The sequence below is a fragment of the Pelophylax lessonae genome (genome assembly GCF_965119305.1).
Source record: "Pelophylax lessonae genome assembly, chromosome: 3".
NCBI classification, from domain to species: domain Eukaryota; kingdom Metazoa; phylum Chordata; class Amphibia; order Anura; family Ranidae; genus Pelophylax; species Pelophylax lessonae.
This window is the reverse complement of record NC_138770.1, coordinates 544860125-544880168: the sequence shown is the minus strand read 5'-3', so window position 1 is coordinate 544880168 and position 20044 is coordinate 544860125. Positions and strand designations below refer to the sequence as shown.

The 20044-nt window shown below is 46.1% G+C and overlaps 1 protein-coding gene across 3 annotated transcripts in view; it reads left to right on the top strand.

Annotated features, from left to right (window-relative positions):
* Positions 1–19471, top strand: part of ABHD12 (abhydrolase domain containing 12, lysophospholipase) — a gene marked incomplete at its 3' end in the record, with an annotated part of 217729 nt that extends 198258 nt beyond the window's left edge. For 2 of the 3 annotated variants that reach the window (XM_082252068.1, XM_082252069.1), the window contains exons 12-13: positions 6656–6783; positions 18806–19471. In XM_082252068.1, coding sequence (XP_082108194.1) covers positions 6656–6783; positions 18806–18839 — 162 coding nt within the window. Of the gene's footprint in view, positions 1–6655; positions 6788–18805 lie in introns of those variants that run through there. The other variant, XM_082252070.1, reaches the window with a different exon arrangement.
* Positions 19472–20044: the final 573 nt, after the last annotated feature.

Below are 20044 nucleotides of genomic sequence, written 5' to 3'. Positions count from 1 at the left end.
GACGGGCTGGATGTTGAGATCCGGTGGTCACCCCAGTTCAGCCTACGAGCGCGTGCAGGCCATAGCTCCACGCTGGGTCGGCCGCGACATAGTCCCACTGGGGGACTGACCCCGCGAGTTAAACGTCTCGCTGAAACGCCAAGGACCATGAGTCACGGCGTCCGTATTGGTCGACAGCCCTCCCGCCCCGGTGGAGAGGGGTACTGTCAGGAGTTGGTGCCCGCCTGGTTCCGGTATGGTGAGTAGTATGTTCCCCCTTTTCCCCTGACGGGTCTTGTGGTGAACGCGGGCCCCTCTCTGTATGGTAAGATAGAGTCCCCCTCTATCCTATAACATGGCACAGATCCCCCTACTTTGAGTGTGATTTTTTGTGCAAAAAGCCAGGAGGCTTGGTTTGGGAGCTAACAATCTAATTGTATACATGTTAAAAAGATTGTAATCAGTGGCAGTCTGGGAATCTTACTATGATAATAATAAAGTACCTACCAGTCAGAAGCCACGGACATGTAGACTGCCTTCCTAGTCAAATCCCCAGCTATAGCAGGCCTTCCGAACGGCCATGCGGTCCGCCAGGGCCGGTACCGCCAACCACGCCAAAATCCCCATGCAGAGAAGGTGTTGTGTGCTCTGCAGCACACCGCTATTCGGTACAGGCCGCCGCCATTTTTTTTGCTGGATCGCACGAGCCGCCATTTTGGCGTAGCCTCGTGTCTCCAGCATGGGGGCGGCCATGTTTGAGGTGATCCAAACACCTCGTGGAGCTAGGGGAGGCGCCGGAAGGCGTGCAGAGGGGCGGAGCCGCCTCCTTTCTTCCTGGGCAGCCAGCCAAAAGACTTCCTGTTTGTAAAGACAGCGCTGTAACCTGTTGCAGTTAAACTCTGAGCATCAAGTGGTGAGCCTGGGGGTCTATCTCTCTCTCTCTCGATCGATAGGGATCCCTAGCAGGTAACACTAAGGGGCTTTTGTGGCGCTGGGGGTCTGAAAAAAAAAAAAAAAAAAGTTTTTTATTTAATTGAATTGTATTATCCGGGAAGTTACTGGAATAATCATGGACCCTGCCACACAAATTCCCCCACCTGTTTCCCTCGAGGGGGCCACGGAACCCGCCGGTGCACAGAGTATGGATGCATTTACAGCAGTTTTGGAGTCTTTGGTGGCTCGGGTGGAGGCAGCCTGTCAGGGACGGGGGTCAAGGAAGCGACCCCCGCCTACCCCTATATTATCTGACACCTCTGACTCAGATTCAGAGATGGTCACTGCAGCTGCAGGTCCCTCTGCAAGGGCTGTTACCTCAGGTAAAGCTCCCTCAGACAGTGAGGAGGACGTTCCTTCTCCCGCTATAATTCAGGAAGAAGCATTGGTGGACGCACTAGTTGTGGCAGTGCGGGAAACCTTAAGACTTGAGGTTTTACCGGCAGAGGCAACTGAAACAGAGATTCCCTTTGGTACTAACAAGCCCATCAAAACGGTGAAGGTTTTTCCTGTACCCAAGTGTTTTGGTAATAAAATTAAAGGAGAATGGGAGCATTCTAAGCGTACCTTTACGATTTCCAAGCGTATTGCTAGACGCTATCCATTTGAGGAATCCTTCATTAAGAAATGGACGGTGCCACCAGTAGTGGATCCACCTATTTCAAGGCTGAATAAAGCCACGGTTATCCCAGTGGAGGACACTTCGTCCTTTAAGGATCCGGTGGATCGGAAGATGGAAGCAGAGTCCCGCACTATCTTCTCTCTGATAGGGTCAGCATTTAGACCAGTAATTGTTATTGGTCTAGTTTCCCAGACACTTACGGAATGGGCGAGATTGGTACGCCAAGACCTTAGGGGAAAAGATATTCCCCAGGAAACATCTGATTTGATGGAACAGATTATACAAGGGCTACAGTTTATCTGTGACGCAGCCTTGGACACTACTCCCCTATTAGGGCATGCATCTATGTCAGCGGTAATCCTCAGACGTGTGCTGTGGTTAAAATGCTGGTCAGCTGATCTAGGTTCCAAAAAGACCTTGACGAATCTCCCCTTTCAGGGGAATCGTCTATTTGGGGCCACCCTAGATGAAATTATTAAGGATGCCACTGGGGGCAAGAGCACTTTTTTGCCACAGGCTGCTAAAGCTAAGGGACCTCGCAACAAGCGAGGACCTTTCTTTACCGCCCATAAAGGGTACGTACGCCCGGCTGGAACAAGCGGGAAAGGCAAGACTCCTCCAGGAGGGTTCAAGAAAGGCTGGTCGGACAAACAGAGGACCGACTCAGCCAAACCCGAAGCAAAGGATTACACAGCCTGAAGGTGCGCCCCCACCCGGGTTGAGGGTGGGGGGACGTTTTCACCGGTATTCAGGATATTAGATCGAGCATCGACTACCACTACCGGTGCGATTCTTCCCTTCCAACATTTAAGTACTACAGGGAACGGTAGTCACCGTTCCCTGAATAGATCTTTTCCTTTACCTTTTCCTAAGATATGTCTCTATTCTCCACAGGAATCGGATCTGGTTGACCAGACAGACCAAGAAGCCTCTAGCCGGGTGACTTCGGTCCCTGAGGTTCAACCAGAAAAGATCACCCTTCCTGATAGGAATCAGGTATCTGATAAATGTGTGGGAACAGAAAACGACCAGACTTTCTCGGATGGTCGGGGCCAGATAGCTCTAGGGACGCCTGGTTCAGATCCAGTCAGCGCCAGTGGTCCTAGAAATTCTAGGCTGGCCTCGTCAAGCCGGCCTGGCCGACTTGGACATGCTAGTCGCAGACGTTCCGTGGGAACTTCGTCTCAGGGAATGTCTGTGGTCTCAAGGACCAATTTACCATTGTGCTTTACAGTCGCTGGTTTTAATGGCCTGGCCATTGAGACCCAAGTACTGAAGGACAGAGGGTTGTCAGCTTCAGTCATTCCTACCCTTATTAAAGCAAGGAAAGCGACTTCCAGCAAGGTCTATTATCACACATGGAAGACTTATATTGCGTGGTGCGAATCTTTAGGATTTCCTCCACGTACCTATTCGGTGACTCGAATATTGGCTTTTTTGCAAAAAGGGGTTGAGCAGAAACTAGCCTTGAGCACCATCAAGGGTCAAGTTTCAGCATTAGCAATCTTCTTTCAGAAACTTTTAGCTACCAAGTCCTTGGTGCGGAATTTCATCCAGGGGGTGCGGCACCTGGCTCCACCAGTCCGCGCGCCCTTACCGCCCTGGGATCTTAATTTAGTTTTGTCGGTTCTACAGAAACCTCCCTTTGAAAACATCAGGGAGATTCCCTAGTTTACTTTATCCCAGAAGGTGGCCTTCTTGGTGGCTATCACTTCTGCTCGCAGGGTGTCAGAACTGGCTGCATTATCATGCCAGTCCCCATACCTAGTGATTCATAGGGATAAGGTAGTACTTCATCCTAAGCCATCCTTTCTTCCTAAGGTGGTTTCAGATTTTCATCTGAATGAAGATATTGTACTACCTTCCTTGTGTCCTCAGCCCAATCATCATCGGGAACATGCGTTGCATTCCTTGGATGTGGTTCGGGCAATCAGGGTATACCTGAAAGCTACGGAATCATTCCGTAAGACGGATTCACTTTTTGTGATCACGGATGGCCCCAGAAAGGGGTTGCCTGCATCTGCCGCGACCATTGCCAAATGGATTAGACAGACGGTGGTACAGGCTTATTCTATTAAGGGTCAGAGTCCTCCGTTCCCTGTTAGGGCGCACTCCACTCGAGCGCTCAGTACTTCCTGGGCCTTTCGCCATCAGGCGTCAGTGGTCCAGGTATGTAAGGCGGCCACCTGGTCGTCGGTACATACCTTTACAAAATTCTATAAAATTGATGTGATGGCATCGGCGGATGCCTCATTTGGCCGCAAGGTTTTGCAGGCCGCAATTTGAGGAGACCGGTGGTCTACCTCAAGGGTTTTTTTCTGTTTGAAAAATTTATTTTTGTTGAGTCTCATCATTAAGGATGAGCATTGTAAACTTCTAGTTGGCACCGGTTGGGCCTTCTAGATTGGGATTTGATTTCCATTTTCCCACCCCTCATTTGTGATACTGCTCTGGGACTTCCCAAAGGTGCTGTATCACCGAGGACTACGTCTGTCAATGAGCGATAGAGAAAAATGGATTTTTGTAAAATCTTACCGTAAAATCCTTTTCTCTTAGCTCATTGACAGACGTAGTCCCCGCCCCTCTGTTTTTGAGTTGGGTTGGGTTAAATTCTCTAAGCACTGCTTTTGTGACATAACTGATTTGCTGTGGCGGAGAGAGAGAGGATATACCCTCGGGGACTGCCCCTGGGGTGTGGCCAGAGCATTTTTATTTCCTGTCTAGTCCTGCTCCTGTGGAGGCAACATAACCCGAAGGTGCTGTATCACCGAGGACTACGTCTGTCAATGAGCTAAGAGAAAAGGATTTTACGGTAAGATTTTACAAAAATCCATTTTTGGAAGAATGGTCAAACACTCCCATAGACACACTCCTAAACCTTGTGGACAGCCTTCCCAGAAGAGTTGAAGCTGTAATGGCTGCAAAGGATGGGACAACTTAATATTGAACCCTACGGACTAAGACTGGGATGCCATTAAATTATATGCCTGTAAAGGGAGGCAATCCCAATACATTTAGTAATATAGTGTATATATAAAAGCTAAGTTCACCTTTAAGGAAAAAATAATAAATGCACATATTTTTGCAGAAGAAAAATGTGCATGTGATATTTTTTTCCTACAGAAGCCAGTAAAGTATTGCACCCATGATCGGTGGATTGCGGGTGCAGTGTCAGGCTCCTGCACACTCTCCTTCCAGCTTTTTGCCCATACATTTGTTCAGGCTTTTAGTTAGAAAGCTGGAGGAAGTATGAGCCCATTAATTAGGAACTACAAGCGAAGTTCAAAACAGCTGCTCAATGTGACGTTGGCTGTGAGGTAGAGGAACCCTGGCTGCTGTCACGGGGGGGGGGGGGGGGGGGAATTACAGGGGGTGAGGGTGGATGTGCTGGAACATGTTACATGCTGTGTATTAAAAAAGAATAGCGCGCACATGCAAAAGAAATTATTACCATATTATCAAGACAATCCATGAATAAAAATGGGGATTTGGTCCCACCATATGGCCATATAGTGCTCAAGCCCACCACTGCGTCAAAGTACCCCATTATCAGTGGGTCCTACACTAATACACATGTCTTTTGGTTCATAGCTGCAGCAGCTTTAGAAATACATGGGTATGCTCCCCCAAATGTTTTTGCATGTTACATGCTGTACCCTAAATATAGGTGTGACATGTACCATGTTCTAAATCTGAGCTTTAAAACTTTAAGAAGGTTAAAGCATGGCTTCCATAAGGGAAACCTCTTTCTGAAACTGGTAGTTGCCTGGCTGTGTTGGGCTTTAAAGCTGAACTCCAGTAATTCAGCCACTTTCTAAAATGTGCTGGCTCCTATGGGTTAAGCCCAACGAGCTGAATGCCAAATCGTGGACTTATTCTTTTGTTTACAACTGACAGTTTTACTCAGCGCTGTGAGTACAGCTATCACTATACTACCAGTGGTCTGAAAGGAGAGATACTGCTTTCTCACACAGCAGCATCTCTCCTCCTCTCCACTGTCCATTCACAGAAGGCTTTGTATTTTGTGAATGGGTTAAGATAACACAAAATGCTTGATTATTTGGCAGGAGGAGGGGAGGGATGGGCATTTGCTTTTGTAGCTGCTGGAGCTGAGACAAGAAGGTCCAGCATCAAAGTGCCAAAAGCATAGCAATAGCTTAAATATTATTCCACAAGGAAAAATGTCATAAAATCAAACCATTAGTAAGGAAGCTTGGAAACTAAAGTTTCCAAAAAGAAAAGTCAATAATGTCTGCTCACATACTGTATTTCCATAATTACCATTTTTCTTTAAATTAGATGGCATATTAAAGCGCAAATATAGTCTTTTTAAAAAAGGGTTTCTGTGGTCACGATTGAAAATCATGCATTTATCACCCACTAGTGAAGTTTGTAAATCTACTTTGCGAAGAATCCCACATGTTTGTTTCCTTGAATTCTGTGACAACCAATCACCATACTTTGTGAGTAGACACTGCTGTGTCACAGAATTCATAGAGCCCACCTTCTGAACTACAGTCTACAGAGGTGCATAATAGAAAACACAAACAACCCTTTGACCATGTGTATTCAACCCACCTGTCCCTCCTTGAGTGATATATTGTATATAGTTAGCACAAGTAGAAATTAAGTTCAAAATTAGGTCTGGTCCGGCAAAATATATAGAACATAAAATCTTATGATTTCCAGCAGGCAGCTGTAAGATAACTCCATTTGCAACTTATTCTAGGGAAGTTCATTACAGGTAAACTATGTTCCAACCAGTCGGGCCAAATGCTATGATATTTCTGGGGGCAGCGTCAGTGAACATATACAAGTGGCTTGAATGGGAGGGCGGCATCAATTTCAGAGATACATAGGGCTTTTGTTGGAAGAAAACGAAGGTCAAGTTTTTATGTGGACTAAAACACCAACGTATTAACAGAGCTGATTGTTAATTTCCTTCTATTCTCCCAAGTGGTCTCTCTCATGCTATTGATGGATCAGTGAAAAGACCTGTTACTTTTAATTTATTAAGCCTGTACCTTTTTTGTAATGAATTTAATTTTGGTATTTCTTCAGCTTTACAACATTGCTGCCCCAGCAAAGAGTTTACGTGATTACAAAGTGCAATTTGTCCCTTTCCACAAAGACCTTGGATACCGGCACAAATACATATATAAGAGTCCGGAATTACGACAGATACTAAGGTAAGAAGGATACATGCGACTTAGGATAGCTATATACTGCCTGATATAAGGAAACCGTGCAGCAGATCTGAGCATTATTTCTAGACATTAAACTTGTAGAATACTTTGTTTTCAAACAAGTTGGTCACAGAATTTTCCCTTTTCTCTGTACTTCACAGAGCATGTACTGCATCCATATGTCAGCTGATTCAAGGGAAATGTGGGTCCTGGTAGTTCATTTTAAAGTGGTTGTAAATGATCACGTTGTATAACAACTCATTCAGTTTAAAATAGAAATGAAAGGCAAAACATTTTTTTATAGATATAGAAAAAAAACACTAAATATCTTTTTCCCTTTTTTTTTTAAATGATCACATTCACTCTGTTCTCAGCTGCATAAGAGCGGGGGAGGAGAAGCAGCAGCTTGAGCTTGCCAGTGAATGGCCTTGCAGCGTGGGAGTGTCAGGACAAGTCTGATCATTGGAGGAGAGTACACTGATTTCCCAGCACAGCTAGGGAACTGACAACGTTGTTCTCTCCTGTCTCCTGCTTAGTGTGGTCAGTTGTTTTAAATAGGAAAGCAGAGGGACTGGCAGGAACACCAGGGATTTCACATGAAGGAAGCAATACAAAGAGAATAGGATACTTTCTCATGCAAGTACTTGGTACAACAGGCACATATCAGGAATATGAAGTGTTGGGGTAACAAACGTTTTAAGTATAGATGGGCTGTTCCCCGCTTACCTATATTTTTGATGACAGAACTACATGTCTATGGCCTCTATTCTATAACAGTTTGCTTTTCTGCTTTACATGACATGTAGTGAAATTAATTTGCTTAATGTCAACAAGGATATTGCTGCCAGATATGTGAGCAGCAGAGGTTCCCCCATCATTACAGTAGAGCTCCACAGTTTTAGTGCCAGCACACAATGTCCTCTTTGTATGGTAGCTAGCTGTGAAATTACTCAGTTTAATATGTATGGGGAAATGTCTCACTTCTTCAATGCCCAGTCGCATTCAGAGAAAATTCCATGGTTTAGTCTGGTAAATTCACATTACTTTCCTTAATTTCATTGTTACATTGCAAAAACGTCAGTACCTTGTAAATTGCATCATCCATGCATATGCATAGACAGGCATGTTCAGTGTACTATGCAGATTGCTATGATTCACATTAGAATTCATCATTCACTAATTAAGAAATGTAAATTGCAGCAACCAATACAAGTTTCATTTTATAGCAGTGCTTCACTGAATAATCCAAGCAAACTATCAAAACTTTTGGATAAGCAAATATTGTCTAAATACAGGAGGCATGTGTATTCTTACTTGCATATTGGTGTACTTTATGTATTTCTTCAAGATCTGTTCAGTAATCCAGTGCAAAACTTTGCTCTATGCAGGAGTTTCCTGTAATAAAGACTGGTCATTGCTGCTATCATTCCTTGTGCAGGGTGAGTGCTGCCACTTTGCGTTTACATACTGTATGAGAGGGAAAGGGAACATCCCCCCTCTCCTTCATCCCAGTCTTACCTGTAAAATGATTTTACAGGTAGGGCAAAAATCTTTGTTTCTCTTTCATTGTGTCATTGACACAGCTCCTGATCTTCTTAACCTTTAGGTTATACTGCCCCCTACAGGAGTAGAACAATAGGCAGTTCCAGGGGGTATACTCTATCTCTCTGCTATAGGTACTCAGTTTTTTTTCTGCCTAGTCAGGAGTAAGGACCTAGTTTTTTTTTCCTGTGAGATCTACAATCAACTGCCGGACTGGGAAACAGGCTGGATAATCTAGATCCAGTGGTCACCCCACTCTGGCCAGCAAGCGTGCGCAGACCTCAGCTCCGTGCTAGGTCGGCCGCGACATAGCCCCACTGAACAGGGGCTGGCCTGCGAGTTAAACGCCTCACAAGGTCGCATACAACCGGGTCTCGACCCGATTCGCAACGTTCCTCCTAGCCGACAGCCCCTCCATTTCAATGGAGAGGAGGTTCTGTCTGGAGCAGTGCCTGGCTGGTTCCTGGTGTGGTAAGTAACTTTCACCCCTCTCCCCTTGGAGGGTTTTGGGGTGGACGTGGGCCCCAGGGTTCCACTCCTTCCTGTTAGGCATCCCCCCTCATGGTGGTCCCTGTGGTTCATCTCTCCCCCCCCCCCCCTTTCACTTGCATTGGGGCTGTGAGGTGGCCTGATCCGCCTCCTGAGGTAGGGGCAGAGGGCTATGGATTCCTCTTGGGTCCCTGGGAGCTTTGTGGTGTCGCGTAGGGTCTTAATTTTGCTCTAGCCTGTGTGCGCAATGCACAGCTGCCATGTTTGTGTAGTCCAGCAGGAATTATGCTGTGGTTTGCCATCGAAAATAGAGGCAGCCATGACAGTGGAGCCCTATTAGTGGCGATTTGGGCTGTTGGAGCCCCTCCTCATCCCCTGGTGCTGACTCCTGGATCTTTTCATTTCCTGATCGCTGCATATGGAGTACAGATTATCCTGGTGGCTGCAAGTGCCAGTTCCTGCTGGGTGGCGAGTCTGGTGGGGTCCTCTCCCTCTCTGCTGAGGATCGGTTAGGTGCTCTGTTACTGATGACTGAGTGGTGCTGCCCGGAGCGGTGGGGGTGACCCTTAACAGTGTTTTTTCACCTTTTTTTTGTGGGGTCCCCCTATTGACTCATGGAGTCTTTGAAACGCATTTCCCCACCAAAACCCCTCTCAGAGGCTGCAGGACCCTCCGGGCTCCAACCATTCATCGATGAACTGACGGTGGTCCTGGAGTCTTTTTTGGAGGTGGTTTTTGGGCGAAAGGCTAGCCTCATCTGTCTCCTCAGATCCTGAATCTGATTCGGCCGCCATGGACATGGGTTACTCTGCTCGGTCTGCGACAACGCGTCCTGAATTCTCAGATAGTGATGATGATTCCTCCACTCCTGTAGCCGCGCACAAAAAGGCGCTGGTGGATGCACTGATTGATATGTGCGTGAGACCCTAAAAATGGAAGCTGCGAAGGAGGCGTTGGTTCCCTTTGGCACTCACAAGCCATCCAGAGCAACAAAGGTGTTTCCTTTCCCTGCCTATTTTGACAGAATTGTCGCTAAAGAGTGGGAATGGCCAAAATGTCCCCTTGTGGTCCCTAAGTGATTTGCTATGCGGTACCCCTTTGAGGAGTCCCTTCTTAAAAAGTGGACTTATCCACCGGTAGTGGACCCTCCGGTCTCCAGATTGAACAAAGCATCCATGATTCTGTTTGAAGAGTCCCCGGCTTTTGAGGACCTGGCTGACATGAAGGCAGAGGCTGTGGCCCGCAATATGTACACTCTGGCTGGTTCGGCACTGAGGCCGATATTCACCATTGCCCTGGTGTCGCAGACTCTGACTGAATAGGCTAGGCTTTTGCACCGTGGCCTGGAAGGGAAGCTCCCTCCTGCCTTTGCTGAGCTGGCGGACCAATTGGTCCATGGGCTGCAGTTTATCTGTGATGCCTCTTTGGACATGGCTCCTGTAGTCGCTAGGCTCTCTGTTTCAGCAGTGGTCCTTCGGCATATTTTTTGGCTCAAATTCTGGTCTGCAGACCAACTTCTAAAAAGTCCTTGACTGATCTTCATTTTCAAGGAGATCGCCTGTTTGGAGCTACCCTGGATGACATCATTAAGGGTCTCACAGGGGGGAAGAGTACCTTTCTTCTGCAGGCTAGTAAGGGCAAGCAAAAACCCTTGTCGTAGACGTGGGCCATCCTTCTCGGCTCATAAGAAGTTTTTTCCCCCCTCAGGGGTGACTGGCAACAGATCTAAGCCTTTCAGGGCTTCCTCTGGTGGATTAAAGCGAACTTGGTCTAGCAAGTCGAAAGCCGGCTTCTCCAGACCCGCGGACGGTGCTCCTTCAGCATGAAGGTGCGCCCTCACCCGTATCGGGGATGGGGGGATGTCTTTGCTGGTTTTTGGACCCGTGGACTTCCCTGGTACAATACAAGTGGGTCCATGAAGTCATACGATCCAGCTACAAGATCGAGTTTTGCTCTTACCCCCCGGCAAGGTTCTTTCTTTGCAACTTGCGCCTGTCCCCAGACCGCTTACAGGGTTTGTTTGGGGCGGTGCAAGCCCTGTTACTTCAAGAGGTGATTGTCCCGGTTCCGACATTGGAACGTTTTTAAGGTTTTTACTCAAACCTGTTTACAGTTCCCAGGAAGGAAGGCAAGGTGTGTCCAATCCTGGACCTCGAGGCACTGAACTGCTTTGTGCAGGTGCAGAAGTACAGAATGGAGTCCATTCGCACGGTGGTGGCATCCCTGCATCAGAGGGATTGTCTTGCCTCTATCGACATCAAGGATTCTTACCTGCACATTCCAAAAATGTGACGGTCACCGGCACTTCCTCTGTTTTACCGTGGGGGTGGAGTATTATCAGTTTGTGGCGTTACCCTTTTTGGTCTCACTACTGCTCCTCGGGTCTTCACAAAAGTGTTAGCCCCGGTGCTAGCACTGTTACGCCAATGGGGGATCGCGGTACTGGGCTACTTGGACGACCTCCTTCTGTGAGTGGAGTCTCCAACTGCTCTAGTGGAAAACCTGGAGATCACCAAACGAACTCTGAGGGAGTTTGGCTGGATTCTGAATTTTCAGAAGTCTGCTCTGGTTCCATCCACAAAGCTGGACTATTTGGGTCTGACTCTGGACTCGGCCTTAGCCAGAGTGCTTCTTCCTCTGGACAAACTCCAGAAACTGCAGGCTGCAATTGGTCTCCTGCTGTCCAGCAGATGGTCATATCCCCTTTGAGACAGTTCCATTTGCACAGTTCCATACGAGGTCCCTGCAAAGGGAGACTCTGGGCAAAAAAGACAAGAATCTGCAGCCTCTGGACAATCGGATTCATTTGAGCTGGGGTTCGTTCCAGTCCTCTCCGCCGTACACATTCCTGGGGTGGAAAACTGGCAGGCGGACTACCTCAGTTGGCAGCCATTGAATCAAGGGGAGTGGTCCCTTTATCTTTAGGTGTTTCATCAGTTGTGTCTCTGGTGGGGCATCCCCGAGGTGGATCTGTTGGCGTCTTGGCTTAACAGAAAGCTGCAGAGGTTTGTGGCTCAGTCACAGGATCCTCTGGCAGATGCCTAAGATGCGCTGGTGGCCCATGGGGTCAGTATCATCTGATTTACGCCTTCCCTCCTCTCAAGCTTCTGTCAAGACTTCTATGTAGGATTGAGGCAGAAGGGATTCTGGTCATCTTAGTGGCCCCGGACTGGCCCCACCGGGCTTGGTACACCGATCTGGTGCGGCTGGTCACCGATGTTCCTTGGAAGCTTCCTCCCAGGGACCAATCTTCCATCCTGCTTTACAGTCGCTGGCTTTGACAGCTGATGGATAGAGGTTTTTCTGAGTTGGTGATTCCAATGCTGTTAAAAGCTAGGAAATCTACTTCTAGAAAGATCTACCATCGTACGTGAAAGACGTACATTGCATGGTGTGAGTCTCTTGGGGTTCATTCCTGCTCTTTTTAGGTGGCTCGGACCTTGACAGAAACTGGCCTTGAGTACTATCAAGGGCCAGGTGTCGGCCTTAGTGGTCTTCTTTCAACAGCCCTTGGCCACACACTCCCCGGGGGTGTACTTTTCTTCAGGCAGTTGGGTTCTTGGCCTCTCCAGTGTGGTCTCCGTTGCCGCCTTGGAACCTCAATTTGGTGCTCTGTCCTCCAGAAGCCTTCTTTTGAGAATCTTCTGAAGTTTCCCCTGCTTACGCTGTCCCAGAAGGTGGCCTTTTTGGTGGCTATCACCTCTGTGCGCAGAGTGATGGAAATTAGCCGCGTTATCCTCTCATTCACCTTACTTGGTGGTTCACAGAGATAAGTTTTCCCCCCCTGTCCGTTGTTCCTTCCAAAGGTTGTCTCTGATTTTCATTTTAATGGAGACATTGTGTTGCCTTCCCTGTTTCCCTGGCCAAAACATCCGAAGGAAATTGCCTTGCATGCTTTGGATGTGGTCTGGGCAATTAGGGTGTACCTGGCAGCTACAGAGTCTTTTAGGGAGTCAGACTCCCTATTTGTGCTCACGGATGGTCCGCTTCCTCTGCGACCATTTACAGATGGATCGGCAGACAGTGATTCAGGCCTATTCCCTCAAGGGTCAGGTACCTCCTTTGCCTTTCAAGGCGCACTCTACTCAGGTGCTCAATGACTCCTGGGCCTCCCGTCATAAGGCGTCGGTGACGCAGGTTTGCAAGGCGACCACCTGGCTGTCGGTGCACACTTTCACAAAGTTCTATAAAGTGGATGTGTTGGCATCTGCGGATGCTTCTGTTGGCCGCAAGGTTTTGCAGGCTGCTGTTTAGAGGTCCAGGTCCTATTTGAGGGTGTATTGTTCTTTTCATGTCGGCTCCAGTTGTTTTGGTTGAACTCCTGTTTACCTGGTTGGCTATAGTTTAGCCTTGGGAATTTATTTTTTGCAGTTCCCACCCCTCATGGTTAACACTGCTTTGGGACATCCCAATGGTTAAGAAGATCACGAGCTGTGTCCGTCAATGAACGAAAGAGAAAATTGGATTTTTGATTTACGGTAAAATCCATTTCTTTGATGTTCATTGACGGACACAGCACCCACCCCTTTGTGGAGTTGTAATTCTTCTGACACTGCTTGTAACAAAACTGAGCACCTATAGCAGAGAGAGGGAGTATACCCCCTGGGACTGCCCATAAGCGTAGCCATACTTTTTTCTGCCTAGTGTCCTACTCCTGCACGGGGCAGCATACCCCAATGGTTAGGATCAGGAGCTGTGTCCGTCAATGAACATTAGAGAAATGGATTTTACAGTAATTCAAAAATCACATTTTTTTTTTTAAACGGACATAACAGGAGAAGATTTCTGAAACCTTGAGTTATGCTGCTGCCTTAAAGCGGAGTTCCAGTCATTTTTATTTTGTGTTTATTAAAAGTCAGCAGCTACAAAAAGTGTAGCTGCTGACTTTTAATAAACACACTCTCACCTGTCCCAGGATCAAATGATGCGGCTGCCCCAACCCTCAGTTCTTCCTTATCCTCTCCCCAGCGGTCGCCATTCATGTGTGGGCATCCGACTGTGACAGCTTGCGGCTTCAGAGCCGGGTACGCAATTTGCGAGTCGCATAGCACCTCCTCAATGTTCGGGCAATTTTCTGGGACCTTTGACTTGTCCAAGAAGATTGGAGGGAGGGAGGGGGAGAAGAGGACTTCTACTCGGATCGCCTAGTCGGTCTGAGCAGAAGTGGGAGCGGGTACCTGTCAAAACTAGGTACTCGCTCCCCCCCCCCAAAAAAAAAACAAATGACATGCCAAATGTGGCATAGGAGGGGGGTAGGAATGCTTAAAGCGGTTGTATACTGAAAAAAAAAAAAAACCCTGCAAGACAAAGGCATAATGAGCTAGTGTATATAGCATACTAACTCATTATGAAATGCTTACCTTAAAACGAAGCCCCGACACGGACCCCCGGACACAGCTGTGGGAGCTGACATGCTCCCTCGGCGTCTCTTCTGGGTTTGGCGGCTCCGGCGCTGTGAGTGGCCGGAGCCGCGATGACGTCAATCCCGCGCATGCGCGCAGGAGTCACTTTCTGGAAAGGGCCCGGTAAGGAACTCTGAAGGTCCGCCGTGCAGGTTTAGGAGATATTAATTGTACCTACAGGTAAGCCTTATTATAGGCTTACCTGTAGGTAAAAGTCACAAAAATTAGTATACTAACGCTTTAAAGCTTAACTTCCCCTTTTAGGTGGAGTTCTGCTTTAAGCAAATTGGACACTGACAAACAAGAGTCTGTATAGACAGGCCAGTTTAACCCCCTCCCACTTCCTGTAAGCTTCTGCTTTTGCTTTTTTTTTTTTTCTTGTCCTTTGAAGAATTTAAGTCTTATTTCTGCTTTTAAGAGAAACAAACCATTTCCTTTTTTTATTTATTTTTTAATTTCAAGATCTTTCTCTACTAGCACGAATATTCAGCAGCTGCAAAGCCACTGAGGTTATTCTAATATTCATGTCAGCTACTCCCTGGCTTTGCCCTTTGGGGCCGTACCCAGACCCCACCAGGGAAAAGATGGTGCAGCCTGTAATGTTGCTCTCTAGGCACTGAACATACATTGGGCATGTGGTACAATGCATTGAGTTGGCTACAGGTCTCAGGCTCTGGTGCACCCACATAGTGGAACCCAGTCCCTGAAGACTCCTTAGTGAGTCAGTCCTGTAGGGGTTAAGATGTGGGCTGCCAGCTATGACTTACTCAGTAGCAAGCTGGTGGTGGGAGAAGTCCAGTTCACTTTTGAATTTGGTGTAATTTTTCTCTTGTTGGGCTCTCAACCCTGCACCCACACAAAGTCAGCGCTGCCTCCTTTTGGTGTCTCTCATCACTACAACAGCACCATGATCTTCTGGAACTTTGTTCATGCCTACAGGGATGAGTAACAAAAGGCTTACCACTTCCTGCTGTGTGGTGCCTGTTGTGAGTACCCCTTGTGTGAATTTCTCACATACAGCGGTGGATCATATGCACAAGGAGGGTGGGCTGCTGGGCCCTGGAGGCCTACATTTTGACTAATCGCACAGGGGGGTGTGCAGCATTTCCCCTAGGAGTCCCTATTCTCCAAGTCTGGACCACTGTTCCAAAACTGGGTTGCTACCCCAGGGATGGCTCCCTCTGCCTACTTGTCAAGGAAAGAGTTTTGCTGCTACAATGTCTAAATTTATGGGAAAACTTTCAGGCTTATTGGAGGCCTCGGACCTCAGGGGCCGCAAGCAAGCCTTCTCATCCTTTCCCCTATAGTCCATTACTGATCTTCCTCCAGCTACAGTTGCACCTGCATTTCCTGATAAGGGGGATGGGGATGTTGCCTCATTTGGTGCAAAGGATTCTGTATATGAGAAAGTTTTGTCCACTGATATATTCCCCAAACTTAAGTATACCAGTTCGATCCTTATTGATGCAGTGCACATGTGATCTAGATTAACTTTTGGCAGCCTTGTCAAAGATCATCAGCCTGGACTCTCAGGAAAATGCCTTGGCCTGCTAAAACCCTCCCTGTAAATTTGCTTTTACAGTCTGTCTTGTAGGGTGACTAGCCTCATCCAGAAAAGATTCCCCCACCCCCACGTCTTTTGCCCAGCACTATTTTGTTGAAGAGGAGTTCTTCAAGAAGTGGCCCGTCCCATTTGTGGACCAGCCATTTTCTGTCTTAACAGGACTTTAACAGTCAATGTAGTGGACATTCCAGTGTTCAAGGACCCTGTGGTTGAGAGATTAGAAGCCCTATCTAAAGCCTTGTTCTCCTTTGCAGGTCCTGCTGTGCAAACAGTTTCTGTATGATTGCCAGACTGTAGCTATCTGGTCCAAAGCCTTAACTCAGGATCTTGGTTCTATACGAACCGATCCTTCTGTCCTCCACCAAATGGAGCTCCTGTCCCTGCCCATGTTCCTTTGTTTCAGTGGGCTATTGGACTTTTGCCAGATATCCAGAATAGGTCTCCTTTTGGTGCATATGCAGAGGATCCTTTGGCTCAGATGCTGGTTTGTGGAGATTTCGTGCAAAAAAGTTTTGTGCATATGCCCTCTGCTGGGGAACAGTTTTTTGGCAAATCCTTGGGCACCTTTATCAAGGAAACCTTTTTGTCCCAGAAAAAAAGTAAAAACTCCAGTAGTTAAACGTCTGTTCCTGAAACCAACAAAGTTCCTTTCTTTTCTCTCAAGCCTCTGAGTAAAAGTCCAAGCCAGAAAATTATTTAAGCCATAAGACCTTAAAACTAGTCCTTCTTCTCAATTGCAGAACCCCCCCACTTGTCAGAGTGGTGGGACATCTTGTTGGCCTTAGCAGCCATCTGGTCCCAGGACATTTCTGACACTTGAGTCAAGAATGTTGTGTCTAGAGGTTACATACTAGAATTTTGGTCTGTGCCTCCTATCTGCTTCATGTTGTAAAATTTGACAACATCATCGCAAAGGATAGTGAATTTTCACACTGCTCTAGTGTCGCTTGTCTCTCAGGAGGTCATAGCAGATATCCCAAAGAAGAAGAGATTCCAGGGTTTCTATTCAAACCTGTTCACTGCCTCTACAGCAAAAGAAGGTGTCTGTCCCATACTGAGTTTTAAGGTTCTCAACAGACTTCAAGTTTAAACATTCTATATGGAATTCACCCGGTCTGTCATTGTTTTTCTTCTTTCTTTCTTTCTTTCTAGGAGATGGTCTACCCTATATGGACATCAAGGATGCTTAATTGAACATTCCGACCCTTCCAGCATTTTAACGCTACCTGCACTTTGCTGTGGGCACACAATCGTTTGATTTTGTTGCCCTTCTTTTGCCCACTGGGCAGGGTATCCCCATAGTGGAATATCTGGACTGCCTCCTTCTTAGGGAACAGCTAGCTTAGACTCTGCCAGCTGATTTTCGATGAACCATGCAGACCTTACAGATATTTGGGTGGATCCTAAACCTTCAGAAATCAGCACTGGGTCTGATTTGCCTATTGAAGTATCAGGGCCTTAGATAGGCTCTTGTTCAGAGTCCTTCTTCTTCCCCTGGACAAACTCTGGTCTCTGAGGGTTGTGCGCCTTCAAGACAGTCCCATGTGCCAAGTTTTATTTCAGACCACTGCAACTTAACATTCTGGAAAGGTAGGACAAGCAGGATGTTCCTTGTATATTCCCTTCAACACTATACTGGAATTGACCATGTGCTTAAAAGGGTGCTGCAGCGATTCCTGACTGGTCACAATATACAATACAACATGAATAAAATATGTCACACACCTTCTAGTGCAAAGCTTTTTATTCTTGTATGACATTTTAGGACAGTGCAGGGACTCTTCCTAAGGCATGTGACACTAGCAGTACAGACATATAAAGAAATCAACTGCCGGTCATCTATGTTTTTGGAATTCAGATGCCTGGTACTCAGGTCTGTAGATGATTGGTTTGTGCAAACTGGCCCCGGATCAAAATAGGAGAAATACCTTTATACGTTTTCAAACAAAGTGGGATCTAGCAACTGCAATGTTTGCCAAGCTTTACTTATTTGGGTACTTCTATAATGCTGATATATATATATATATATGTATATGTATATATATATATATATATATATATATATATATATATTGTACATTCACGCCAGACCCTGCCTTCCTAGAGCTTGCAATCTAAGGTAAAACTTTTATTCGTATACTAGGGCCAGAAGCCAATTAGACAGAAGCCAATTACCCTACAAGCTTTTCTTTGGAGTGAGGGAGAAAACTGGAGTAAACAGAGGAAACCCACACAGGCACATTGAGAACATGCAAACTCCAGGCAGGTGGTGTCATGGTTAGTATTTGAACCGGTGGCTCTAGCGCTGCCAGGGAGAGTTGCTAACCACTTAGCCACCATGCTGCCCATATTCAGGGAACACAATTTACACATCCCCACTTTGGCACAATCCAATCCTATTCTTGCTTGCTTCAAAACCGAAGGCTGCGAGTGGGAGAGATTATACTGGGCTGTCCTCACAGCTATTGTTTTCCATTGTCCAATCTCCTGAAGGCAGCAGCATAACCCAAGGAACCAGAATATTTTTTCCTGTACTCTGAAAAAAGGATTTTACAGGTAAGACAAAAATACTGTTTTTCAGCAAAGAGCCTTAATTGCCTTACCCACAATGTGGGTATTACAAACCAGTAGTAAACCAAACTGGGATCCCAAAGAGTTGGTGTATCATAGATCACTGAAATTAAAAAATTCTCTTCGCCATCTTTTGAGAATCCATGAAATGGGGTTTACACCACATCATAAAACACATCAGGCTCTCTTCATATGAAGTTGTCACTGCTGTGAGCCTACTGTAATATAAGAGAACCGAACAGACAGCTGGGAACAATGAAAAACCAACTTTTAGGGTAACTGCCCAAAACATATCCTTCAGGTTTGATTGAATAAATGTGTATTAAAGCATATGACAATTGTTTACTCATTATTGCGCCCTTCATTACCAAGTTCCTTCACCGTAACATTTCTCATGTTTTCATTAAGAAGAGTAAAAAAAAAAAGAAGAGTCACCATGTCTTTCTTTTCTTTACAGGGATTTTCTTGGCAGTGCCCAGGAGCAGCAATAGACCAACAACATGCAGACAGCCTGGATATTTGTGTGTGGTTTGGGGCAGCAATATGATCCTAGTCTATCCATGAAAAAGCAGGAGTTGAGAGCTACCGTGTCAGTGCTTGCTCCCGCTTTTCCCATTGGATATAATCCATTCCAGTGCCCCTAGGGTACAACTACCAGAAAAGGGTGTGACCCCCTATGTATGTTTGTACATTTTGCCTGCGTCTCTCAGACTATAATGGGACATTTTATGTTTTTAAAGCAGCTAATGCAGACCCTGAAAAACCAGCAGACAGTGCCAGAAGACCAATCTGGCTGTAAGTGAGATGTCTGTTACATTTGGCAGGACTTGGATAAAGTTACTTATAGTAATCAAGATTCTTAAATGATAACTAAAAGAGCTGCTGTCTTACACTGCTGGAATCAAGTCCAGTTGCCATTATCAACGCAATAATTTTAAAGGTTATGCATGTTAGAATTTACACTGTTGTTCTCTTAGCGGTTAACCAGTACTTTCTGCTTTACCAGATAGTCCATAGTTGTGTGTGTGATTGTGTGGAAAGGTGAGGGTAATCATTTGATACAAGGGATGGTGAGGGTATTTATGTTCTGCATCCTTTGTGAAAGAATATGATAGATGCAGGACCTTAAGATGAGCTGTTCACACTGAGATTGTGGAGCTTTTGTTTTATTAGTAAGACAATGCTTTAGTTTATCATAAACCCATAGTGTGACCTTTTTATTACTTGGATTAAATCGAAGACCTGTAACTTCAGCTGACAGCTTTGTATAATATAAAGTCTGTGGATAAGAGCCACGATTGGCTAAAGCCTGTCGGTACACATAAAAGCTGCCTAACCAGAAAAGGTAGACCTTTAGGATGTATGGCTTTTTTTTTTTTTTTTTTTTTTGTAGCTTCCATTGTATGACATATTTATATTCATAGAAAGAACCCAATCCCTGGGTAGTTCTTAAAAGCACTCCCTGCTGCACTGATATAGAGATGTTTCTAATAAACACATCATACATATCTTTTTTTTTTTAACATATTGGTATGAGATTTGTTATACGGAATGCCTGAGAAATACATTAACCCTCTATTAAACATTAGGCTTCACAAATTCGCTCTTGCTATATACACAATTCTTCTGAGCCTTTTTTCAGTCTCATCAGCAGAGCTTCTTACGCTGGCATTGCCGATTCATAAGCTGACTAAAG